Here is a 21,508-nt window from a genome sequence, read left to right on the forward strand (position 1 = left end):
CATCCTGTCTACCTGTGATGCAACCATATACTGGTTGGTAAGTTAGACACTGTCAGACAGGTCCTGGACAAAATTCAAACTATACAGGCCTTAAGTTGTGGAGAAAAATATGATTAGAAAACATGTCAATGTCTCCTTGCCTTATTAAGTCCCATGCAATGATATTCCATCATTTACCATGCAGGACTTGTTGCTTGTTTGAAGCCTGCAACATGTCCAGGCTAAAGTAATGGTTGTGAGCATAAACTGGTACAACTTCAATGCACTCAACTGTTCTTTGTTAAAAAATTTATTTACAGTATATGCATATTCAAATCCCAATCGTAACTCATTAAACCTGCATATCCAAGGCACATGTATGTTCACTGAACCACATTGAGGCTTATATACCGTATCTCCTGGTTCTGTACCTTATTTCATTAACATATACACTTGAAAAGACAATTATCAGCAATGAATAACCAGTCTTCAAACAAAATCTCTTTACAACTTACAAGTAACCATACTTGGGTACATTATTTCTCCAAGAAAAATATTAAGGTATTTTACACAACTATAAAGAGCATGGCTACTAAAAAATATTTATATATGCAGCAGCAATGAGAAGCAGCCACGGATCTTTAAAAAAACTGTAACAGCGATCAAAATAGATGGGACTGAGTACAAGATAACAGATAGAAAGTATTCAATCACACATTCAAAGGGAATTTTAAATAAAACATTTTGCAACATGAAACTGGCACCTGATAGGGCACCCCCTAAAGTGCCAAAAATGAACCAGAGAACTCCCCCCTCTCTCCCACTCCTTCCCAATCCAAAAGCATGCACATACATGCCCATTTATCGCCTCAGAAACAAAGAAAATTTCAAAATTACATTTAACAGCTGCAAATAAAAATAAATAAACCTTGAAATAACACAAGACTGTAAACCTGTACGTCACGTAAGTTTCAGAAAATCTTATATGGAAGTTACCAACTCTGGGTGAGATGCTGTCAAAAACCAGCGAGTACATCAGCAAGGGCCACTACATCTGCCATGGGAAAACTCAAAAACTAGCAGTGCAATTCACAAACAAAACCATTCAAATCTCAACAAAGTTCAGAGACTGCATTTAAATCCCAGAGTAACTACAAAGTTACAAGTTGTGTCCATCAGCGCCTGTTCCTATTGTGACTAGAATGACTGTTACACAGGCTGAGTGTCACCGCCTGTGTCTGTTGTGACTGGAGTGACTGTTGTGATGCTTTGCGGATCTTTCATAGGACCGGGATTGATCATGCCTTCGCTCCCTGTGATGGCTTCTACTTTCTTTGTGTTTCCGAGGAAAATCCAGACGCTCTCTCGACCTGCTTCTGGATCGCGACAAACTTTTGCTGTAGCTCCTGCTATGTGATCGCCTGCGTTTGTGGGAATTATATTTGTATTCTCGCATATCGTCATATTCCTTGGCCTTCTGCCTGCCGATGCAAGGCGAGTTTCGTTTGTGTCGTTGTGGAGGGGAATCACTGCGGCTTCTTGAATGGCTGTGGGATCGAGAACTGTTAGATCCAGAGTGACTTCTTGTTCTTCTGCAGACGAAAGAAATTTGTTAAACAAAGAGACCCAGAACAGTTTACCCACGCAACATAAAGATATGAATTTAATATGAACAGAAAAAGAATTACTGTCACAGTAGCCCAGTGAAGTTAACAGCAGTACTAATGGCACAGTCAATGCATAATAACAATATGTAATGGCAGCACAACCAACTAGTTCATACAACCATGTAAACTTTCTCCTGAAATCTGAACTTCCATGTAAATTTAAAATAACAGAAGTTGCAATCACTCAGTTCTGTAATGCTTACAAATCCCTAATGGAGGGAAGTTGCATGTTCTAAATCATACCAAGTATAAACACAATACAGTATGTCCTTCGGAAGCTAGGAATGAATACTCGATATTCCTGCTTTCAAAATGCTATTTCCTGCTGCTTGGGAGTGTCCAGAGAATGCTATGAACCTGGCCTGACAAACTATAGTACTGTGTAAAAGTCTTCCATGTTATATCGCCATTTTAGCCTTGTTGTGGAAATGATGTATTAAACTTCTATTTCTGAAGAAATAGCAACACACCTGTAAATTAGAAAGTTCACTTGGAGTGTATAAAAGGCAAAGTGACACACAGGTCAGAAGAACAGAAAACAATCCACTCTCACAGATTTTGTGGAAATGCCTCCCATTCTAGATCATTTTACAGGCATGGGGATTGATCAAAGCTTCAAGTTTAAATGTCTGAAATTTCATTTAAAATATTGAACTTCTCCCCAGTAAAATCATAAAATTGGTAAAGAACAGTAAGAACTGGTTATTGGTTTATTATCACAGCTTTTGCTTGTATACCATATAGACAGTAGGATTAAAGAGAACCCCAAGACAATCCATACATACATCCAGAGCAAGAGTATAACTAGGGAGAGGTTGTGGCTGAGATCCTAACTGAGTACTTAAGGAGGACATGGAGGGTGGTGAATAAGTGCGGAGTGTGCTAATTTGAGGGCATTTTGGGATAAAGAAGCAGGTAGTGTTGATTCTCTTAAACAGCAAGTCTCTGGGGGCTGATGGGATAATACCCCAGGTATTGAGAGGCCTTGACAAGTATATTCAAATCCTCTGTAGTCACGATGTCCAGACGAGCAGCTAATGTTGTCATAAGGAAAACAGGGATAACCTTTAAAACAAAAGACTGGTGAGGCTCATGTGGTACAGAAGTTACAGGACAGGATTCTTAGGATGGGCTTTGAGCAATTGGAAAACTATGGACTAATTAGGGACTGTCAGCATGACATTGTCTGGGACAAGTCCATTTCTTAAATATTGATTTGAGTTTTGAAGAGGTGACGTAGGTGATTACTGAATGCAGATTTTAAAATTTTAGATCATTCCATACAGAGCAACTGAACAGCTATCCAATCAACCTTGATCAAATGGAGCAGAAAATTTACATACACAAAGCCAAACCACTGGCCCTTGTTGCAGCCATTTATAATCAACCTACAAAATGACAAACTATCCAGTGGAATTCCCCACAGAAGGAAGGAATTTAATCATTTCTTGATGCTGCAGCACAGGCAAAGAAGATCTCATGGATAGATGAAAATCAGTCAAGCTCAATTCTGAGGGAACGCGCCAATTTAAAAATCAATCTATTACGCACAAACATACAATTCCACAATGAACCCAAGTGATTGTTCTGCTGTTGTGTAGACCAGGATACGACAGAACCAATGGCATTTCCAAAGAGTCAAAATCACCTTGTCAAACATAAAATACTGCCCTAAGAGATTGCCTGTACTAAGAATGCATCACTTTGCTTGTTCAAGTAATCCCTTAGGCAATCAAAAGTTGTCTAATCACAGAAGCTGCTAAGTACAGAGTTTACTATTTAAACTTACCGCCTCCTAGGGGAATGTGACCTCGAGCGGGATCTTGAGTAACTACGCTCTTTGCTTCTGCTTCTACTTCGGCTGCTCTTCCCCTTTTGAACACTAGAAACACAAAGTTACCTTTGTAACTGTAAAGCAGGAGACTGATTCAGGGCAACATGTTGAGAAAATGCTTTCAGGGTCGTGAATTTTTATGAAAGCTACGATAGATTTGTACAAGGAGCAATTTTAATATTAGATAGATACTTCAGTGATCTCAAAGGAAACTACAGTGTCACAGTAGCATTACAAGTGCAGATATACAATTATTAGAAGAAAGTTACCTTGAACAGTCATCACTTCCCCAGCTAGAGGTTGACTCATTATAGAGCCTAATGGCCGAGGGTAAGAATGACCTCACAGCGCTCTCTGGAGCGGCACGCTTGTCTTAATCTATTACTAAAAGTGCTCCTCTGTTCAGCCAAGGTGGCATGCAGAAAGTGAGAAACATTGTCCAGAATTGTTAGGATTTTCTGTAGAGTCCTTCGTTCTACCACAGCCTCCAGTGTATTCAGTTTGACTCCTGTAATAGAGCCAGCCTGTCTAATCAGTCTATTGAGCCAGTTGGCATTGCCCCACACACCACACTGAATAGAAGACTGCACTGGCAACAGACTGGTAGAACATGTGAAGGAGAGGTCTGCATACTCCAAAGGACCTCAGTCTCCTCAGGAAGTAGAGGCGACTCTGGCCCTTCCTATACACAGCCCATGCGCTAGTGCTTCACTCAAGTCTGACATTCAGGTGCACCCCCAGGTACTTGTAGGACCTCACCATCAATAATAACAGAAAGCAGTGCAGGCTTAGTCTTCCTAAAGCCCATTACCATCTCCTTCGTAATACTCAAATATATCAACAGTTGACCCTGCTTACCCATTTAATGGACTAGTAGATCGAGGCCACTTTTCCTCCTCATCTAGTTTTCTTCTAGCATTTTTCATTGCCTGAATGGACAGTGGTGAAGGTTTCTCCAACTTCCCATCCTTTGGAGACTCTGAAAAGAATTGAATGGAAAAATGATCAAATCAGAAAGAGAACAGGGACACACTCTGCTGGGTTCCCCTGTTAACTGCTATGCTGCTGATGCATAAGGAAGCCAGTTCCCCCAAATGGAGTCGGCAACCCCTTACCATTTAAAAATTAACGCTACTTAAAAAAGCAAGAAGGGAGAAATTAATGGAACTACAAGGTGTTAAATCCAATGGTAGCACTGGATTTTAAAATGGTGATGGAGCTGGTTGTTAGCTTCCAAATCTCTCCTCATATTACAATGATAGAGACAGAAGAGTTCTCCAAAATCCCTGATATCCTCTTTCAGACTTATCCTCCTCTAATTGTTTTCTTTTTATATACCCTGTATAAGCACATACTTTGTCAATTCCTCCTTTAAAAAAATATCTATTACTCTAAAAATCCTAATCAGATCACCCTCAACGTCCAAGAGAGTACAAGCTCAACCATGCAATCTCCTCTTGAATGGAAAGTACAGTGGTGCTAGAAAGTTTGTGAACTCTTCAGAATATTTCTGCATAAATATGGCCTAAAATGTGATCTCGTCTTCACGCAAATCCTAAAAGTAGATAAAAAAGAACCCTACTGAGAAAAATGATCCAATATTACATGTATTTGTTGGAAAAAGTATGCGAACCTTTACTTTCAGTAACTGGTGTGACCCCCTAGTACAGCAGTTGGTGGACTTCCTTGCATGAACTGCTTGCTTCAGGTCCTTCCACAACATCTCTATAGGTTTAAGGTCAGGACTTTGACTCAGCCTTTCCAAAATTTGAAATTTCTTCTGCTTTAACCATTTTTGGGAGACTGACTTGTGTGTTTAGGGTTGTCTTGCTGCATGACCCACTTACTCTTGAGCTTCAGTTCACAGACTGATACCCTGATATTTTCCTGTTGATTTTGCTGGAACAATTCATAGTTCTATCAATGATAGCAAGCATCCAGGTCCCAAGACAGCAAAGCAGGCCCAAACCATGACACTGCCACCACGTTTCACAAATGGGACGAGGTTCTTATGCTGGAATGTAGTGTTTACTTTTCGCCAAACACTTCTAATTTAAGCCAAAAATCTCTTTTTTGAACTAATCTGTCCACAGAACATTCTTCTAACAGCCTTCTGCCTTAAACACTTGGTCTTTAGCAAACTTTAGACAGGCAGCAAAGTTCTTCTTGGAGAGTACTGGCTTTCTCCATGCAGTCCTTCCATGCACACCATTGTTGTTCAGTGTTTGCCTGATGGTAGACTCATGAACACTGACATTAGCCAATGTTAGGGAAGCCTGTAGCTCCTTAGATGTTACCCTGGGGTTCTTTGTGATCTCTTGGAATATTACATGCCCTGCTCTTTGAATGATTTTTGGTGGATGACCTCTGCTGGTGAGAGTAACAATGGTGTTGAATTTCCTCCATTTGTACACCATCTGCCTGACTGTGGATTGGTGGAGCCCAAACTCTTTAGGAATGGTTTTGTATCCTTTTAGAGCCCGGTGAGCATCAACAACTTTTTTTGAGGTCTTCTGAAATCTCCTTTGATCAAGGCATGGCACACATCCAAAAACCTGTGTGGTGAAGATCAGACTTTGATAATGAAGATCCAGGTTTTTTTCTTTGGGCAGGGTCCCCCACACTCACACCTGATTGTTATCCCATTGAGTGAAACACCACTCTGAATTCCTCTTTACATGACCTTACAGATTTGCATACTTTTTCCAACAAGTACATGTAATATTGGATCGTTTTTCTCAATAAATAAATGAACAAGTATCATGTTTTTGTGTTATTTAATTGGGTTCTTTATCTAGTTTTAGGACTTATGGAAAGATCTGATTACATTTTAGGTCATATTTATGCAGTAATACAGAAAATTCTAAAAGGTTCACAAACATTTTAGCACCATTGTAGTTCTCCAAATGGATCCTACCAGAAATTTAACAAAACCATATTCCAGATCACAGCAAAGCCCACAACTCCCTTAACCCTTAAAGTGTTAATTACATCTGCCATGGAACTTTCAAGCAGATTTTTTTTGCCATTTAGAAAACACATTGATGGATTTTGCCAGTGAATGCTGGCAGATCAGAACAGACTTACAGATTAATTATTCATTTAAACAGAAGCAACTCTAAAATCAATTGTTGGGATTCCAGTACTTACACCATGGAGGGGAAGGAGGAGAGAAAAACAGAGCAATACACACGAAATGCTAGAGAAACTCAGGTCAGGCAGCATCCATGGAGGGGAATAAACTTTCGAGCCAAAACCCATCCCATCAGGACTATAAGGGGACAGGGAAGATGCCTGAATAAGATGGGGTGGGGAAGGAAAGAGGACAAGCTAGAAGGTGATAGGTGAAGCCAGGTGGGTGGGGAAGGGGGCATGAAGTCAGAAGCTGGGAGGTGATGAGCAGAAAAGGAAAAAGGGTGGACAAGAGGAGAAAAACAGGAACTTTTGAATCATGTACAATGATTCAAGAAGGAGCATGGGGATAATATTTAAGGCAAAAGGAGAACATTTTGTATTTAAGAATAAACTTACTTTGGTTTACTTTTAAGATATTAAGCCTTTCGTTATTTTCAGTGGTCCTTCAGCTTCATAAGCAATTCAAACAATTATCAGGCCAAACACTGAACTAATCTGAATACTACACATTATCACGATAAGTAGAATCATTTTCAACTGCTGAAAGCTAGTGATGAGTGGCCGTTTAAATGAAGTCAGTCAAGTTATTTTTAGTTCCACAAGGAAGTTCAGACCTGGTTTTGAAGATGGGGAGAAGCCAGGTGGAGCCTCTAGTGCAGGAGTGCCATCTGGCAGAAGGCCCTTTGCTTTTGCCTTTGCTTCTTGAAGGGCCACTTTCCGCTTTTCAACTTCACTGTCCAGATGCTCCAGGTTTGCCTGCAGCATAGCATATACCTCAATTTAGCAACAAGTTTCACTGTATTTATCTTCAATGATAGAAAACCCAATTAGAACCATTCACCAATCTGCATTCAAAAGTTACAGACCTTTTTCCTGGCGTAGAGCTTTAAGATTTTCACACAGATTTCTCTAATTTCGTCTTCATTTGTCCCAAACAATGAAAACCAATGGGGGCGATTTGGAAGTGGGATCTGCAAAAGATTAAACTAAATTACATAGCTATTAAATTAACTTGTCAGAGTTTAATATCCTTAGTACAACTGAATATGCCTATTACAATAATTATATATATCTTAATAGTTCCAGACTAGTATGATTTTGTATATCAAATCTACACAATTTGCCTTTTATTTTGCATTAACATTGGTATTATCAACTCTGGGGTTCACTTTTATTAAAATTCACAATGACTAAACTTAAGCAATGTAATCTCATGCTTTAAAATTTAAAGACTCCTTTTAAAGTCACAATCCATTGCTCTGTAAGTAGGTAGCACAGGTATTGGCCTCTGAACTATACAAATCACAAGGACCTTGCAGAATTGATGTGACCTATTGGTCTGTACTGAATTAACAAATTGCCATCTCTTGATTGCAGTGTGATGGAAAAACAAGTGCGGTATTGTTTTGAAAAAGAGTCCAGCCTCCTAACCAACAAACTTGTGTTTGATTATATTGCTTTCATTTGGTAGCACCAGACTGACAAAGAATGTCTACTTGGCTATGACACTGGATATGGTCAGATAAACTGCCTCTGCTGAAATTAAAAATAAAACAAACATGCAAGAGGTGAAAGTAAATGTTCACCAACCTCAAGTGCCCTAGCAGCCAAGTAGATACACGCGCAGGCAATGGTCTCTGGATGGTACCGGACAAACACATCTGTCCGCAGACTGTCATTCATATAATTCCTGAAATAGATAATAAAAACGTTGTGGCAACCTACCCAATACACTGCTAATTTCTCAGAACAACTGCTTAAAATCTGAAATTAAACAGCCAAACAGGGTTCAAAATGCTCTATTTTCTGGTACTTTTTAGCTAAACAAACAAGAAAAAGATTCTGAAGACAATGAATGCTTTTCAAAGATGTATCTTGATTCATTGAAGACACCTGTTTACTTAAAACACCATTCCAATACCTATATGGTCTAGCTCTAAGTCGTAAAAGAATGGTACCTTCATCTACCTGACAAATAAGCAGATTCTTGAAGTGCCAATTCAATCTACTCTGTGACATACAATCCTTTAATCCATATGTATTTGCTACACAACATACTCAAATAATAAATTTTTAAAAACTTCAATTAGATATTAAAAAGATTTATCAACATCACTTTAAAGTGAAAGCAGAACATTTAGATGCATCAAATCTCCATATCTTGCAAAAAAAATTGGTTTCTCCAGAATCGAATTTCCATAATTTAGTAGCTAACCATTTTCAAACATATTCAAACTAATTTCCAGAATTAACTACAACTTTGTAACTAAAATATTAATGTTAATAAAACCATTGGTCTATGAAGACCAGGTTCCTCTCTATATTGGGTCCTTTATGAAATGATTACATTGTTTACTAAAACACTGCTATAAATCCTTTCTCTAAATTTAACACAAATGCATTTTCCCACTATCAGATAAGCTACTTAGAAAAAGAACCCTCACATTGCACAAAGCATTTTGAGCCCTGTATGGTTAAAGAACACAAAATAAAAGTAAACTGCAGAGAACCCATTTTAACTTCTCACTGGCCTGCTCTCGTGATAAACCAATACAACTCAAGAGATACTTAAAAGAATCACATTTATGAAAGTTTTGAGATAACGCTCCATGCTACAATATCTGAACTTGTCTCCTTGATCACAAATGCATCTAATTTGCAAAGCAGAACTTTCCATGCACTGGCAGTAAGTACACTAGACAACATTCCAATCAGCTTCTCACATCCGTACAGGGAAGAGATTAACATGAACAATAATATTTGGAAACAGTCCTTATCCAATTGTAATGGCCACACGATCAGATTATCATGAAGTGTTCGCCAGTAATCGTCACATTTGATCGAAATACTCGTGAAAGTATGTTGAGTTCTCCCTGGCCTTCTTCAGGAGAAATGGCAGAGAATCATTCTTCTCGGCAGTCCCAGTAATCGTTTCAGTCAAATCAGAAACTGAGAAGCTGCAAGATATCACAGGTGCTGCACAACAGTCAGAACAGTCTCAACAGTCTTTGATTAGGGTTTTCTTCCATTACAGAAATTAATAAAAATTACATTATTGCTTCTAATCAAGATATGTAAATATTAAAATTACAAAGAAAATATTACTTCAAAATATTAAGATTTTATAATTTATAAAACACAAGATTTTACATTAATTAAATAAATGTTTAACACAAGAAGCAATGGCCAGTTACTATATACCACCTCTCACTAGACAGTCAGCCTTCTTGGAGAAGAACCTGCAATGGATTGGTTCAAAGTGGCAGCCAGTTAGGGCCATCCTGGCATCAAAGTGCTTGGAGGGCAGTTCAGAAGTCTTAGTCACTTACCATCAGGGTCTACCCTTTGATCGAAAGAGTAGAAAAAAAGAGAAGTTAAAATGGGTTCTCAATTAAGCAATTGCTACACCAGCCAAAAAAGACAAGTAAGCAGAAATATGAAACATTATTCAATTAGGATTTTAACATAAATTAGGCAGTATATTTGAAAAACAAAATTCAAACCATATTATTCCCACCTGCACAAGTAACCAAGGCAGCCAAATGCTCTCATTTTTAGAATTAGTACCAATGAGAAATGTCATTACAGATATATTAACACACTATTCTTTGATTAACAATTGAACAAGGTTTAATTTGTTTGCATGTGGTAATTTTGACCTTGGCTTTGTGTCAAGAGAGACTAAAAGGTAAAGTGCCTCTCCACTCAAGAGATTTTCATTTTGTAAGTTCTTTGGAGCAGCCAACTCAATGCTGTCATGCACCCCGCCCACAAGGTTTACAGGTTCTCTAAACTGAGAGATGGCACAATTAAAGTAAATTATTTTTACTGGCACAGTGGAGAATGTGGGCAAATGAGGTAGGTAGCACAATTGTATATCTGAAATGAGGTTTGGGAATGCCTGAACCAGGAGCAGTGCACAATAAACTGTTGCACAGGACAGGAGAGAAGCACATGGATACATATTTCTGCCACTGTCTTCGCTGGTTATCTCACAAAAACAGAGAAAATAAACTTACCATGCAGTCTGGACCAGAGGCCGGTTACGTTCACATTCTAACACCTGAAGGTACATTACGATAATCTGGAAGATACAGGTTTCAGAGTTACAACTGACCCTCAGTCAGCTATTAACTGTGTGGCTGTAAACAACCCAATACATGATTAACACCATATTTATTTTTCATGAGTTGTTTAGTTTTCTTTCCAGGCAAACAACTGTTGTAGACTGGTTGAATAAAACAAGAGTTATTCCACTCAAGGCACACCTCCAGGACTTTAGTGGAATTAGATGGTTCATCAATCATCATTAGAACTTAGTCCAAAAGAAATATAGGCAAAATATTGTATCACACACAGTAGTGCAATTACAATGGACCACAACTCGAGCAGTAAACACTACATATCCAATCATTCCAGCCCCTTCCCAACTACAGCCTTGGATATTTATTTCAACTTTTCTCAGTTTGGAAAAGCAAAAACGGGAGTGATGAAAGCTGATTAAGTGTTTGAAGACCAACAGCACTATGTACTGGGCAGGGATAATTCAATACAGAGGACAAGAATGACAGGGTCAGGGAATGTCGGATGTTGAGCTGAAGTGAATTTAACCAAGGAGAGAAAGAAAGTATATGTAAGATTTAGGAATTAAACACAGCCCTGTAGGAATATAAAGAACCCGAGGGGACGTAGGAATATAAAGAACCCGAGGGAACTTAGGAAAGACAGGAGGGGGCGATAGAAGTCCTTGGCAAGTAGGATTCAACAGAATCCCAAAGCAGTCTACAGATACACCAAGAACAAGATAACTAGGCAGCAAACAACAGGAATTCTGCAGATGCTGCGTTCACCAGCTACTTTGATGTGTGTAACTAGGCAGCAGACAGGACCACTCAAGGATAAAGGAAAAAACATCTGCTTAGAGGTAGAGGATGTAGGTGCATTAGGACATGGAGGATAGTGCTAGCTTGCTAGGGCATTCCGAGATGAGGGGGTAGCTTGGTCTCTTAAATCAGTGGTCCCCAACCATGTGCTACCGAGCCGCGAGGAAACAATATGATTTGGTTATATAAAACGATATGAGTCAGCTGCACCTTTCCTCATTACCTGTTACACACTGCTGAACTTGAACAACACCCACCGCACCCCCCCCCCCCGCCCCCTGGTCGGCTGGTCCCAAGAATATTGTCAATATTAAACTGGTCTGTGGTGCAAAAAAGGTTGGAGACCCCTGGCTTAAATAATACCAAAGTTTACAAGTGCCCAGGACCTGATGGGATACATCACAGGTTATTGAGAGGCAAGAGATGAGACAGATGGAGCCTGGACCAATTAACTTCATGTCCTCTCTGGCTGTAGGTGAGGACATGGAGGACTAGTGAACACCTAATATTGTTCCATTATTTAAGGGAAAGAGGGATAATCCTGAAAACTATAGACTGGCAAGTCTCACATCAGTGGTAGGGAAATTACTGGAAAGGATTCTTAGGGACAGGATGCAAGAGCAATTGGAAAACCATGGCCTAATTATGCACAGTTAGCATAGCTTTGTGCGGGGTAAGTCAGTTCTTACTAACTTGATTCAGTTTTGAGGAGGTGATGAGAGTATTACTGTAGATATCATCTACATGGATTTTAGTAAGATGGATGACAAGGTCCTACATGTGAAGCAGAAGATTAAGATGCATGGACTGCACGGTGAATTAGCAATTTGGATTCAGAACGGGCTTACCATTAGAAGTCAGAGGGCAGTGGTTGATGGGACTTATTCTGGCTGAACATTGGTGAATAGTGATGCTCTTTAGGGATCCATACTAAGATCTCTGCTGTCCGATAACAGATGAAAAAATGTCTTCCCAAGACTGTCTTCATCTATTGTGTTCCATTTATTAAAAATTGCTAACCTTAATATATATATACATATATATAAGAGACAGATGACAATTGATGCGCCGTTATATACTTCTTGTGCCTTGATTAGCTCCTGTTTTTGTGAATGTACTACAATGAGTCTACCACATCACTTTAGCAGATGCAAGGATATTTGTACGTGAGTACAGGAATGGAAAGAAAGGGCAAAGGAGCTCAAGGACACAAAGAACACTTACTTATCCAATGATCTTCCAATGTTTCTAATTGCTTTTCATTTCACATGTTGCATTTCATGGTTCTGACATCTGACAAAACTCAGTTAAAAGTGTGATGGAAATATATTAATTTCTACTGCATATAATCTGGTGTTCCTGGTGACTAAAACATCTGATTTTGTACAGCATGTTGTTGGAATGTGAAAGTAACCACATGCCAAAGTGTACCCATCTCTTAATAGTTGCATTCTAACAATAATGGAAGTATTTCAGCTGTGGTGCCTTTTATGCCTCCTTTTTTCAACTTCATTTCAAATCTGGTTACAGAATTAGAGCATATAATCCAATGCACCCATAACAAAATAAAACTTCTCTAATTACCATGATCTGATCCTGTAAAAGGAGAGAAAGCATTCCAATTGTGAAAGGGAGACAAATGATCCAAAAATCTAAATATTCAACAAGAGTCACAGCCTTAATGTAAGGCATTAACCATTCAGGGCAGAGATAAGAAATTCTTTATCCAGAGGGTAAAGAATCCAGGGAATTCTCCCCAAGAGGGTTGTGAAGGCTCAATTACAGAAAGGAGTACTGTGATTAACATTATCTACAAAATGGCAGAGAGGTGAAAGAAGCTGCATGACTTGTTTCCAAACTACTTCTTACATTCCTTTCCTCAAAACTGCCTGATATGTTGTGCATTTCCAGTTTTAGTATGAAATTTCTGTAATCAGCATCATTTTATTTTTCAAAATCAAGAACTTTTAATTACATCCAACACAGACATGTGAACATCTGAAATTAGAAATCAGAAAACAACCAAGACCGCAAACCTTCAGTGCCTCAGTGTTACCAACGTGATTAAAATGTTGGGCTCAAGCATATTTGTGGTTTTCCCTTCCAAAGCACGTAGTAGAACAGCATTCTGACAACATGGTGAAATGTGCACAAGGCTATGAAAATAAATGCAGTAAAATTTGGTCCTGATTAACTGCAACTTCAAACTAGATTAAAAAAAATAAATGCCCATAAGACCAAAATGTTGAAAATAAATTATGTCCAGCGCTGAAAATCTTAGCTTAATGTTAATAAAAGAACACGCGGCAGACCAACTTTGATAATGCAAACTAATATCTGAATAAAAAGAACACTTTTTAATCTCAAATAGCAGATTACACTGACCGACCTTATGTGGATGTTTAACGTGAACACAGAATCCCAGCTCCTTTAGCACTCTTCTTTCTGCCTTGATGACCTGGTTCTTTAGGTTGACATAACTTTGGTCCAATGGAAGTGGCACAGGAGGTCTTTACCGTAACAGAAAAACACCAGGTCTGGTTAAATACTGATTCCATGTAAAAACTGTCAATGTTAGCAAAGGTTATCCTTGCATGATCATACTAAACAGAACTCTTCATTTTTGGACAAGCTCATTTAACCTTCAACTCTAATCTTACCTTTTTGAACATGCACATTTCTGTTGGCCTTTCCCAATATGATGTTATTTCAGGCAGTTTCAATGATACACCCTTCAGGTCTAAAGATTCATTACTGTCCAGTGACTTCTTGTCATGAATCTTCACTTTATCCAGAAAGTGGAACCTCAAGTAGTGCACTTGCCAAGAAAAAACATTAAGTTCCCATCTACCCTGCCATGTCCTATGAGAATTCTGTATGTTTTAGTTAAATCAACCGTTATTCTTATATTCTCAATCCCAGAAACCTGGTCTGTTTACTCTCCCTGAACAAAACAATTCCTCCCCTTTACCACTAATCCTTGGAATCTAAGAAAACAACTTTTGCTTATTTACCTTATGGATAACTGATTGAAGAGCCTGAGTATTAAGGTAATCACCCATTTTGATAATGTAAAAGGAATGAAAGTAGGATCTTCATACTATTACAAGGAAGACCACACTGTAAGTGAATTTCCAATCCAGGACGGTTTATTTCATCATGAGGCAGTGATCCATGGTAGATTGGAACTACCTCAATAATTAAATGATAGCAAAGAAGATCTTGCAACTCCAATACACAAATACTACAATTATTTTACCTACGAACCACCACACAAGCCAAAACTGCAACTTTAAACAACTCTGGTTCAGCCTGGTATTTACAGCCAGAATATTTTTTCCTAAATTTATGGTCAAAAGCGAGTTTTCTGCAACTTCAAATAGTGCCAAGACTTCTTTAACAGAAGGCTTCTTCTACAGGAACTCACCTGTAAGACCATTTTTTAAAATTCTCAGTAATCTATAAATATGCACAACTTACTTTTTCTCCCTGAGTTTTCGTAAATGATGAAACACATTGATGACATCCCGAATGCGCCGGGGGTCTTCCTCAATTTTTGAAGCCAAGTGAATGCAAGCCATTGATAATATCTGTTGTGGGAGAGAAAATGAATCAGAATACATTCTCCTTCAATAACAAGATCACGTATTGACTGAATCAATTCACTGACGGTGAATAATAAACAATGGAGTTGGGTCACAGAGTGAACCACAATTACATTCTGAAAAACTTCATGCTTACGATTCAATAACGCTGAAATCCTGCTATAGCATGCACAATACTGCACAAAACTCCCAAACTAACCCTGGTGACTATTATGCAAGAAATCTAATGAAGCTGGTCCTTTTTTGTTATTTCACAGATTGTTAGGATCTTGTGGTGGTTCACACGCAGAATTAAAAGATCATTTTAGATAAAGAGTCTCAACCCAAAACATCAAACATCCATTTCCACCACAGATGCTGCCTGGCCCACGGAGTTCCTCCAGCTTCAGGTCTCTTGCTTCCCAAAAAAAAAGGATATCTATTGGGTTGATAACTAAATACTGTTAAACAGAATTTGTACACACATTCAAATTCTTGTCAAGAGAACCTTAAAAAGGATAGAACGAATTTAGCCATAGGAAAAGGGCAAACATTCTCCAGTACAATTAGGTACAGCAAGTATCAGATCAATGCATACCCTTCACATTTCTCCAGGCAACAATAAGGTTTACAGGAACACTGATACATCTTTGTATTTATTACTGAGTATCTTTTTGTAATGAGATTACATGCATAATTGTTTTAACTCTTACCTCCATGGAATGTTTCACGAAAGATTTTGAATAGAAGAACCGCTGAAATAACACTTGTCCAGTTGCCATTGCCACCTAAATCAATGTGAAGTATGCAGTTACCCAACAAATCGACACTACCTTCAGCTTTGTTCCATTTCAACAAAACCAATAATAAATGAACATAACAAAATTAACCAAAAGCCCACCCACAGGTATTGCAAAATTAAATGTTATGCACTAACTAACTGAAAGCCAATGGATTGTCTCAAACTGTCAATTAGGTTACCAGTATAGTTCAGGAAATCAAAACTACCGTCTCTAACTCCATGGCCTCCATTAGACCATGCAATATCTAACTGAATTTTCCAATAAGTTTTCAATGTACAGAGTTCAGTAACACCTTTATCAAAGTCCCAAATTAGACACGGACCAAAAGTGAAGTCCCCATAGAGCACAAGGTCCAAAACTAGTTTGGTACAGGAGGCATAAGGTGATAGATGTGGGTTATTTTGCATGGGGAAAAGTTGGTATTGGGGTCCTTTGACATACATCGATGATCAAGATGTGAATGGAGGATAGCAAGGAAGACCGTCATCAGTTTTTTGAAAAAAGTGAACAGATGCTGAGATAGGAAGAGTAATCAGAACTACTGAAGGTTCTGGACTTCAGGGGCTGCCTGATCACATGAGTGTCTTATTTCAGATTTGCAATATTCAGATTGCTTACAGTAGAAGGATTATTAAAAAACAGAGGCAAATAAAAGAGGAATGGATACAGAGAGAACTGGCTAACTAGATACATCATTGGCTTGATGGTAGTAAGCAGAGATTGCTGTTGGAATGGTGCTAAGACTGGAGGCTATGACTAGTGCCTTTCAGGGGCTGGTGCCAGGCCCACTGTTGCTTGTCAGCCATATCAATGATACAGGTAAGAATGGATGAGGTATGGTTGGTTCGTTTGGAGATGACATAGAAGTAAGTGGTATTATGAATAATGAAGGTTATCAAAAATGACAGAAGGATCTTGATTAGCAGAATAAGTGGACTGACGAATGGCAAATGGAATTTAATCCAAGTGCGAGGTGTTGCATTTTGGAAACTCATCCACCTAGGTCTTTCACAGTGAACAGCAGAAACTTGGGAAGTGTTGTACTATAGAGGGTGGGAGTACAAGTACATGGCTCCCTGAAAATGAAGTCACATCTAGACAGGGTGGTGAGAAGGCTTTTAGCACGCTGGCCGATATCTGTCAGGCATTGAGTATAGAAGCATACAGACAGGAGGTGCAGCGGCTAACGGACTGGTGCACAGCCAACAACCTGTCTCTGAATGTGAACAAAAGAGATGGCTGTTGACTTCAGGAGGACACAGAGAGACCACTCTCATCTGAACATCAACGACTCCTCCATAGAGATTGTCTGAGCACCAAATTTCTTGGTGTTCACCTGGCAGAGAATCTCACCTGGTCCCTCAACACCAGCTCCATAGCAAAGAAAGCCCAGCAGCATTTCTACTTTCTGCAAAGGCTGAGAAAAGTTCATCTCCCACCCCCCATCCTCACCACATTCTACAGAAGTTGTATTGAGAGCATCCTGAGCAGCTGCATCACTGCCTGGTTCAGAAATTGCACCATCTCAGATCGCAAGACCCTGCAGTGGATAGTGAGGTCAGCTGAGAAGATCATCAGGGTCTCTCATCCCGCCATTACAGACATTTACACCACACGCTGCATCCGTAAAGCAAACAGCATTATGAAGGACCCCACGCACCCCCCATACAAACTCTTCTTCCTCCTGCCATCTGGCAAAAGGCACCGAGGCATTCGGGCTCTCACGACCAGACTGTGTAACAGTTTCTTTCGCCAAGCCATCAGACTCCTCAAAGCCCAGACTGACACCAACCTACTGCCTTCTACTGTACCTATTGTCTTGTTTATTATTTATTGTAGTGTCTGCACTGTTTTGTGTACTTTATGCAGTCCTGGGTAGGTCTGTAATCTAGTGTAGTTTTTGTGTTGTTTTACATAGTTCAGTGTAGTTTGTTGTATTGTTTCATGTAGCACCATGGTCCTGAAAAACGTCTTGAAATGACAATAAAAAGTGACGACTTGACTTGAGAGGTAATGGTGTGGTTGTACAGGACGCTGGTGAGGCTACACTTGGGAGTATTGTGTTCAGTCTTTGTTGCCCTGCTGTAACAAATGTTACCAAACTGAGAAATGTAAAGATTTACAAGGATCTTGACAGGACTTAAGAGACTGAATTATGGAGACAGATTGTACAGGGTGGGATTTTGTTCTTTTTGAGTGCACGAGACTGAGAGATGATCTTATATAAGTGTATAAAATCAAGAAAAGCAGATTAGGTGAATGAACTCAACCCTGAAGTTGGGGGATTAAAAGCACAGGTTTAATGTGTGAGGGGAAAAGATTTAACAGAAACCTCAGAGGCGACTATTTTTATTTACCACAAAGGTGGTATCTCTGTAGCAGCTACCAAAGGAGATGGTAAAGGCAGGTATGGATTGGAAAGCTTTAGAAGATTATGGACCAAATGCCAGCAAATGGGACAGCACAGACCAATTAGGCAAAGGGCCCGTTTCCATGCTCTACGACTCTTTGACAATTAAGCCTACAATCAACCTACAATTCGGCTCCTATATCTTATGGACTATTTATATTACAGCGCAGCTAAACTTGGTAAAACCAATGAGAATAAGTACTGGCGATGGGGTTTGGGGACACTCAGAAACCATCCGCCTCACCCCACCCACGCCATCGAAGTCGCTGCCCTCTAACACTCTTGGCGAACTCCTCAACCCCGCCATCGCCACCATCCCCTGTCGACTGTCCCCCAACCTCCTCTCGATTCCGTCTCTCTGTTGCTTTCCCCACCCAGCTCCTCGCCCACCGCGGCCTACCTGAGGTAGTTTAAGCAAAATGCCGGCAGCCTGGATTAACTCGCATCCCACTATGCGTAAGTCGGTTTCCACCTCCGGATCCAGCCCATCCGTCACCGAGGCCGTTAAAGAGAGTTTTTCTTCCGAGATGAGGCAGTTTTCCAGGGTGAGGGCGATGCTGGAGTATAACTTATCACCGATGAGAATCCCACCCGCCGCCATCTTCTACTTCTCCCCGATCCTCGCGCCTTCCCGCAGCCTCGCAGACAGGAAGTCCCGCCCACGACGTCAATTCTATTGGTCCGTCCTTCAGCGTCCTCCGGCCTTTGTCCAGGGACTGGGCGCTGATCGGCGCACACAGGTGTCGATCACGGATCCATCTGCCTCCGCGCTTTCGTACCGTGACGTCACGGCGACTTGGCGCACGTCGGAAGAAATTCAAAGTTTTAATGAGACTTATTTTATATTTCTCGAAACTGAAAAGTTAGGAAAGGCCTGTAGTAAATCATGTTTCCGAGGTAAAGAAGATAAAGTGATCAGAAGAAACGCCGTTCAATGAGAATCAGGCGCCGGTGTTGTCCGTCCATCCTTGTCATTGTTTCCATTGCCGAAATGCCTTTTGACCGTCGCCCTGTCCCCTGTCTGATCAGGAGTGCTGATGAAGGTCTCCATCCTAGATGCATTTGGCATGTTATCTACCACTTTATAATATATAACCACCACATATACAAAAAGGTGCTGGAAAAGGGCCAGTAACATCATGAAGAAGCCCACACACCCTGCTCCTGGACTGTTTGTCTCAGTCCTGTAAGGGAGGAGGTACGTGGCATCCACACCAGGACCACCAGACTCAAAAACCGAGTTTCCCCAAGCAGTAAGGCTGCTCCCCACCACCACTTCCTGTCAGAATCACTTTATGTACAGACACTCGTGCCTAGTGTCAATTTATGGACATACAATCAATCTATATATAAGCTATCTTTTATGTATTTATATTTAGTGCATTTTTAAAAATTATTGTGTTCTTTATCTTACCGTATTTTTTGTGCTGCATTGGATCCAGAGTGACACTTGTGTACTGGAAATCAAAGTGTAAAGTAAGTTTATTATCAAAGTGAATATATATGTCACCATATACAACCCTGAGATTCATTTTCTTGTGGGCAATGGCAGTAAATACAAGAAACAAAATAGAATAAGTGAAAGACCTCACCCAACAGGACGGACGACAACCAATGTGCAAAAACAAAACAACAAACTGCACTAAACAATCTTGAATCTTTGTGAAAATTTGCCCCTCAAGCTTCCTTTTACTTTTTTCTCCCCATTCATCCTAATCTTGTGCACTGGAGTTTCAGACTCACATACCATGTGAAAAAGACTAAGTATCTACTCTTTCCCTCATAATCTTATAAACCTCTATATTTGATCCTTTAGCCTCCTACACTAGGATGAGAAAAAACCTAGCCTACTCAATCTGTCCTTATAACTAAAGCACCGCTGTTCCGGGTAACATCCTGGTGTATCTTTTTTGAACTCTCTAATCCTACTCTATCCTTCCTTTAGGGTGGTGACCAGAACTGTACAAATACTCCTGATGCAGCATGACCAATGTCTTTCACAGCTGTAACATGACAGCCCAAATCATACACTCAGTGTCTTGATATACGAAGGTAAGCAAAGATCACAATTATGGTAAATTTATTATCAAAGTGCATATATGTCACCATATATGAGGTTCATTCTATTGCAGGCAACCGCAGTAAGTACAAGAAACACGATGGAATCAATGAAAGGCTTCACCCAACAGGGTAGGCAACAACTAATATGCAAAGAAAAACCCAATAAACTGTGCGAATAAAAACAGAAAGAGGAAAAAAAAGATGGTTTGCTGGTCTTTATTAATCAGAGCATTGAGTATAGGAGTTGGGATGTAATGTTGAATTTGTATAAGGCCAAATCTGGAGTATTGTGTACAGTTCTGGTCACCGAATTATAGGAAGGATGTCAATAAAATTGAGAGAGTACAGAGGAGGTTTACTAAAATGTTGCCTGGGTTTCATCTCCTAAGTTACAGAGAAAGGTTGAACAAGTTAGGTCTTTATTCTTTGGAGCGTAGAAGGTTGAGGGGAGATTTGAAAGAGGTGTTTAAAATTATGAGGGGGATTGATAGGGTTGATGTGGTTAGACCTTTTCCATTGAGAGTGGGGAAGATTCAAACAAGAGGGCATGGTTTGAGAATTAGAGGACAAAAGTTTAGGGGTAACATGAGGGGGAACTTCTTTACTCAGAGAGTGGTAGCTGTGTGGAATGAGCTTCCAGCAGAAGTGGTTGAGGCAGGTTCTATGTTGTCATTTAAAGTTAAATTGGATAGATATATGGACAGGAAAGGAATGGAGGGTTATGGGCTGAGTGCAGGTCGGTGGGAATAGGATAGGGTAAGAGTTCGGCACGGACTAGAAGGGCCGAGATGGCCTGTTTCCGTGCTGTAATTGTTATATGGTTAAAAAATAGAAATAACAATAGTAAATTTAAAAGCATCCATTAGTCTTGCGAGACCATGGATCTGTGCCTGGAAAGTCTTCACTCTCCAGGGCGCAGGCCTGGGCAAGGTTGTATGGAAGACCAGCAGTTGCCCATGCTGCAAGTCTCTCCTCTCCATGACATTGATGTTATCCAAGGGAAGGACATTAGGGCCCATACAGCTTGGCACCAGTGTCGTCGCAGAGCAATGTGTGGTTAAGTGCCTTGCTCAAGAACACAACACGTTCCCTCAACTGGGGCTCGAACTCACGACCTTCAGGTCGCTAGTTCAATACCTTAACCACTTGGCC

General features: G+C 39.9%; 1 protein-coding gene and 1 long non-coding RNA gene across 4 annotated transcripts; one reads left to right on the top strand and one right to left on the bottom strand.

The window, feature by feature from the left end:
• Nucleotides 1-273: 273 nt before the first annotated feature.
• On the bottom strand, nt 274-18,940 carry LOC140188784 (cyclin-L1-like). Of its 3 annotated transcripts, XM_072245414.1 has the most exons (11): nt 18,696-18,940; nt 15,796-15,870; nt 14,979-15,088; nt 13,888-14,008; nt 10,635-10,699; nt 8,206-8,305; nt 7,482-7,586; nt 7,230-7,371; nt 4,339-4,459; nt 3,436-3,528; nt 274-1,571 (listed from the first exon to the last, which is right to left on the bottom strand). In XM_072245414.1, the coding sequence occupies exons 1-11, from the start codon at nt 18,894-18,896 to the stop codon at nt 1,205-1,207; spliced, it is 1,500 nt and encodes a 499-aa protein (XP_072101515.1). In that variant the 5' UTR covers nt 18,897-18,940; the 3' UTR covers nt 274-1,204. The 3 variants fall into 3 exon arrangements, with proteins under 3 accessions (XP_072101515.1, XP_072101517.1, XP_072101516.1); XM_072245416.1 differs by lacking the exons at nt 13,888-14,008; nt 14,979-15,088; nt 15,796-15,870; nt 18,696-18,940 and adding an exon at nt 9,945-9,958 and having other exon boundaries at nt 10,635-10,673; XM_072245415.1 differs by lacking the exons at nt 10,635-10,699; nt 13,888-14,008; nt 14,979-15,088; nt 15,796-15,870; nt 18,696-18,940 and adding an exon at nt 9,820-9,938.
• Nucleotides 18,941-19,076: 136 nt separating this feature from the next.
• Nucleotides 19,077-20,542, top strand: LOC140188785 (uncharacterized). Its single transcript, XR_011883391.1, has 3 exons — nt 19,077-19,192; nt 20,241-20,347; nt 20,428-20,542. It is a non-coding gene; the product is annotated as an uncharacterized lncRNA (long non-coding RNA).
• The last annotated feature ends 966 nt before the right edge of the window (nt 20,543-21,508 follow it).

This window comes from Mobula birostris, chromosome 27 (genome assembly GCF_030028105.1).
Source record: "Mobula birostris isolate sMobBir1 chromosome 27, sMobBir1.hap1, whole genome shotgun sequence".
In the NCBI taxonomy this organism is placed as follows: Eukaryota; Metazoa; Chordata; class Chondrichthyes; order Myliobatiformes; family Myliobatidae; genus Mobula; species Mobula birostris.

Coding starts and splice junctions, on each gene's coding strand:
- LOC140188784 (XM_072245414.1), bottom strand. CDS start 18,896: ATGGCGGCGGGTGGGATTCTCATCGGTGATAAGTTATACTCCAGCATC. Junction 4,460..7,229: donor CTCCCCATCTTCAAAACCAG/GTCTGAACTTCC, acceptor AATTCTTTTCAG/AGTCTCCAAAGGATGGGAAG. Junction 1,572..3,435: donor TCACATTCCCCTAGGAGGCG/GTAAGTTTAAAT, acceptor TTTCGTCTGCAG/AAGAACAAGAAGTCACTCTG.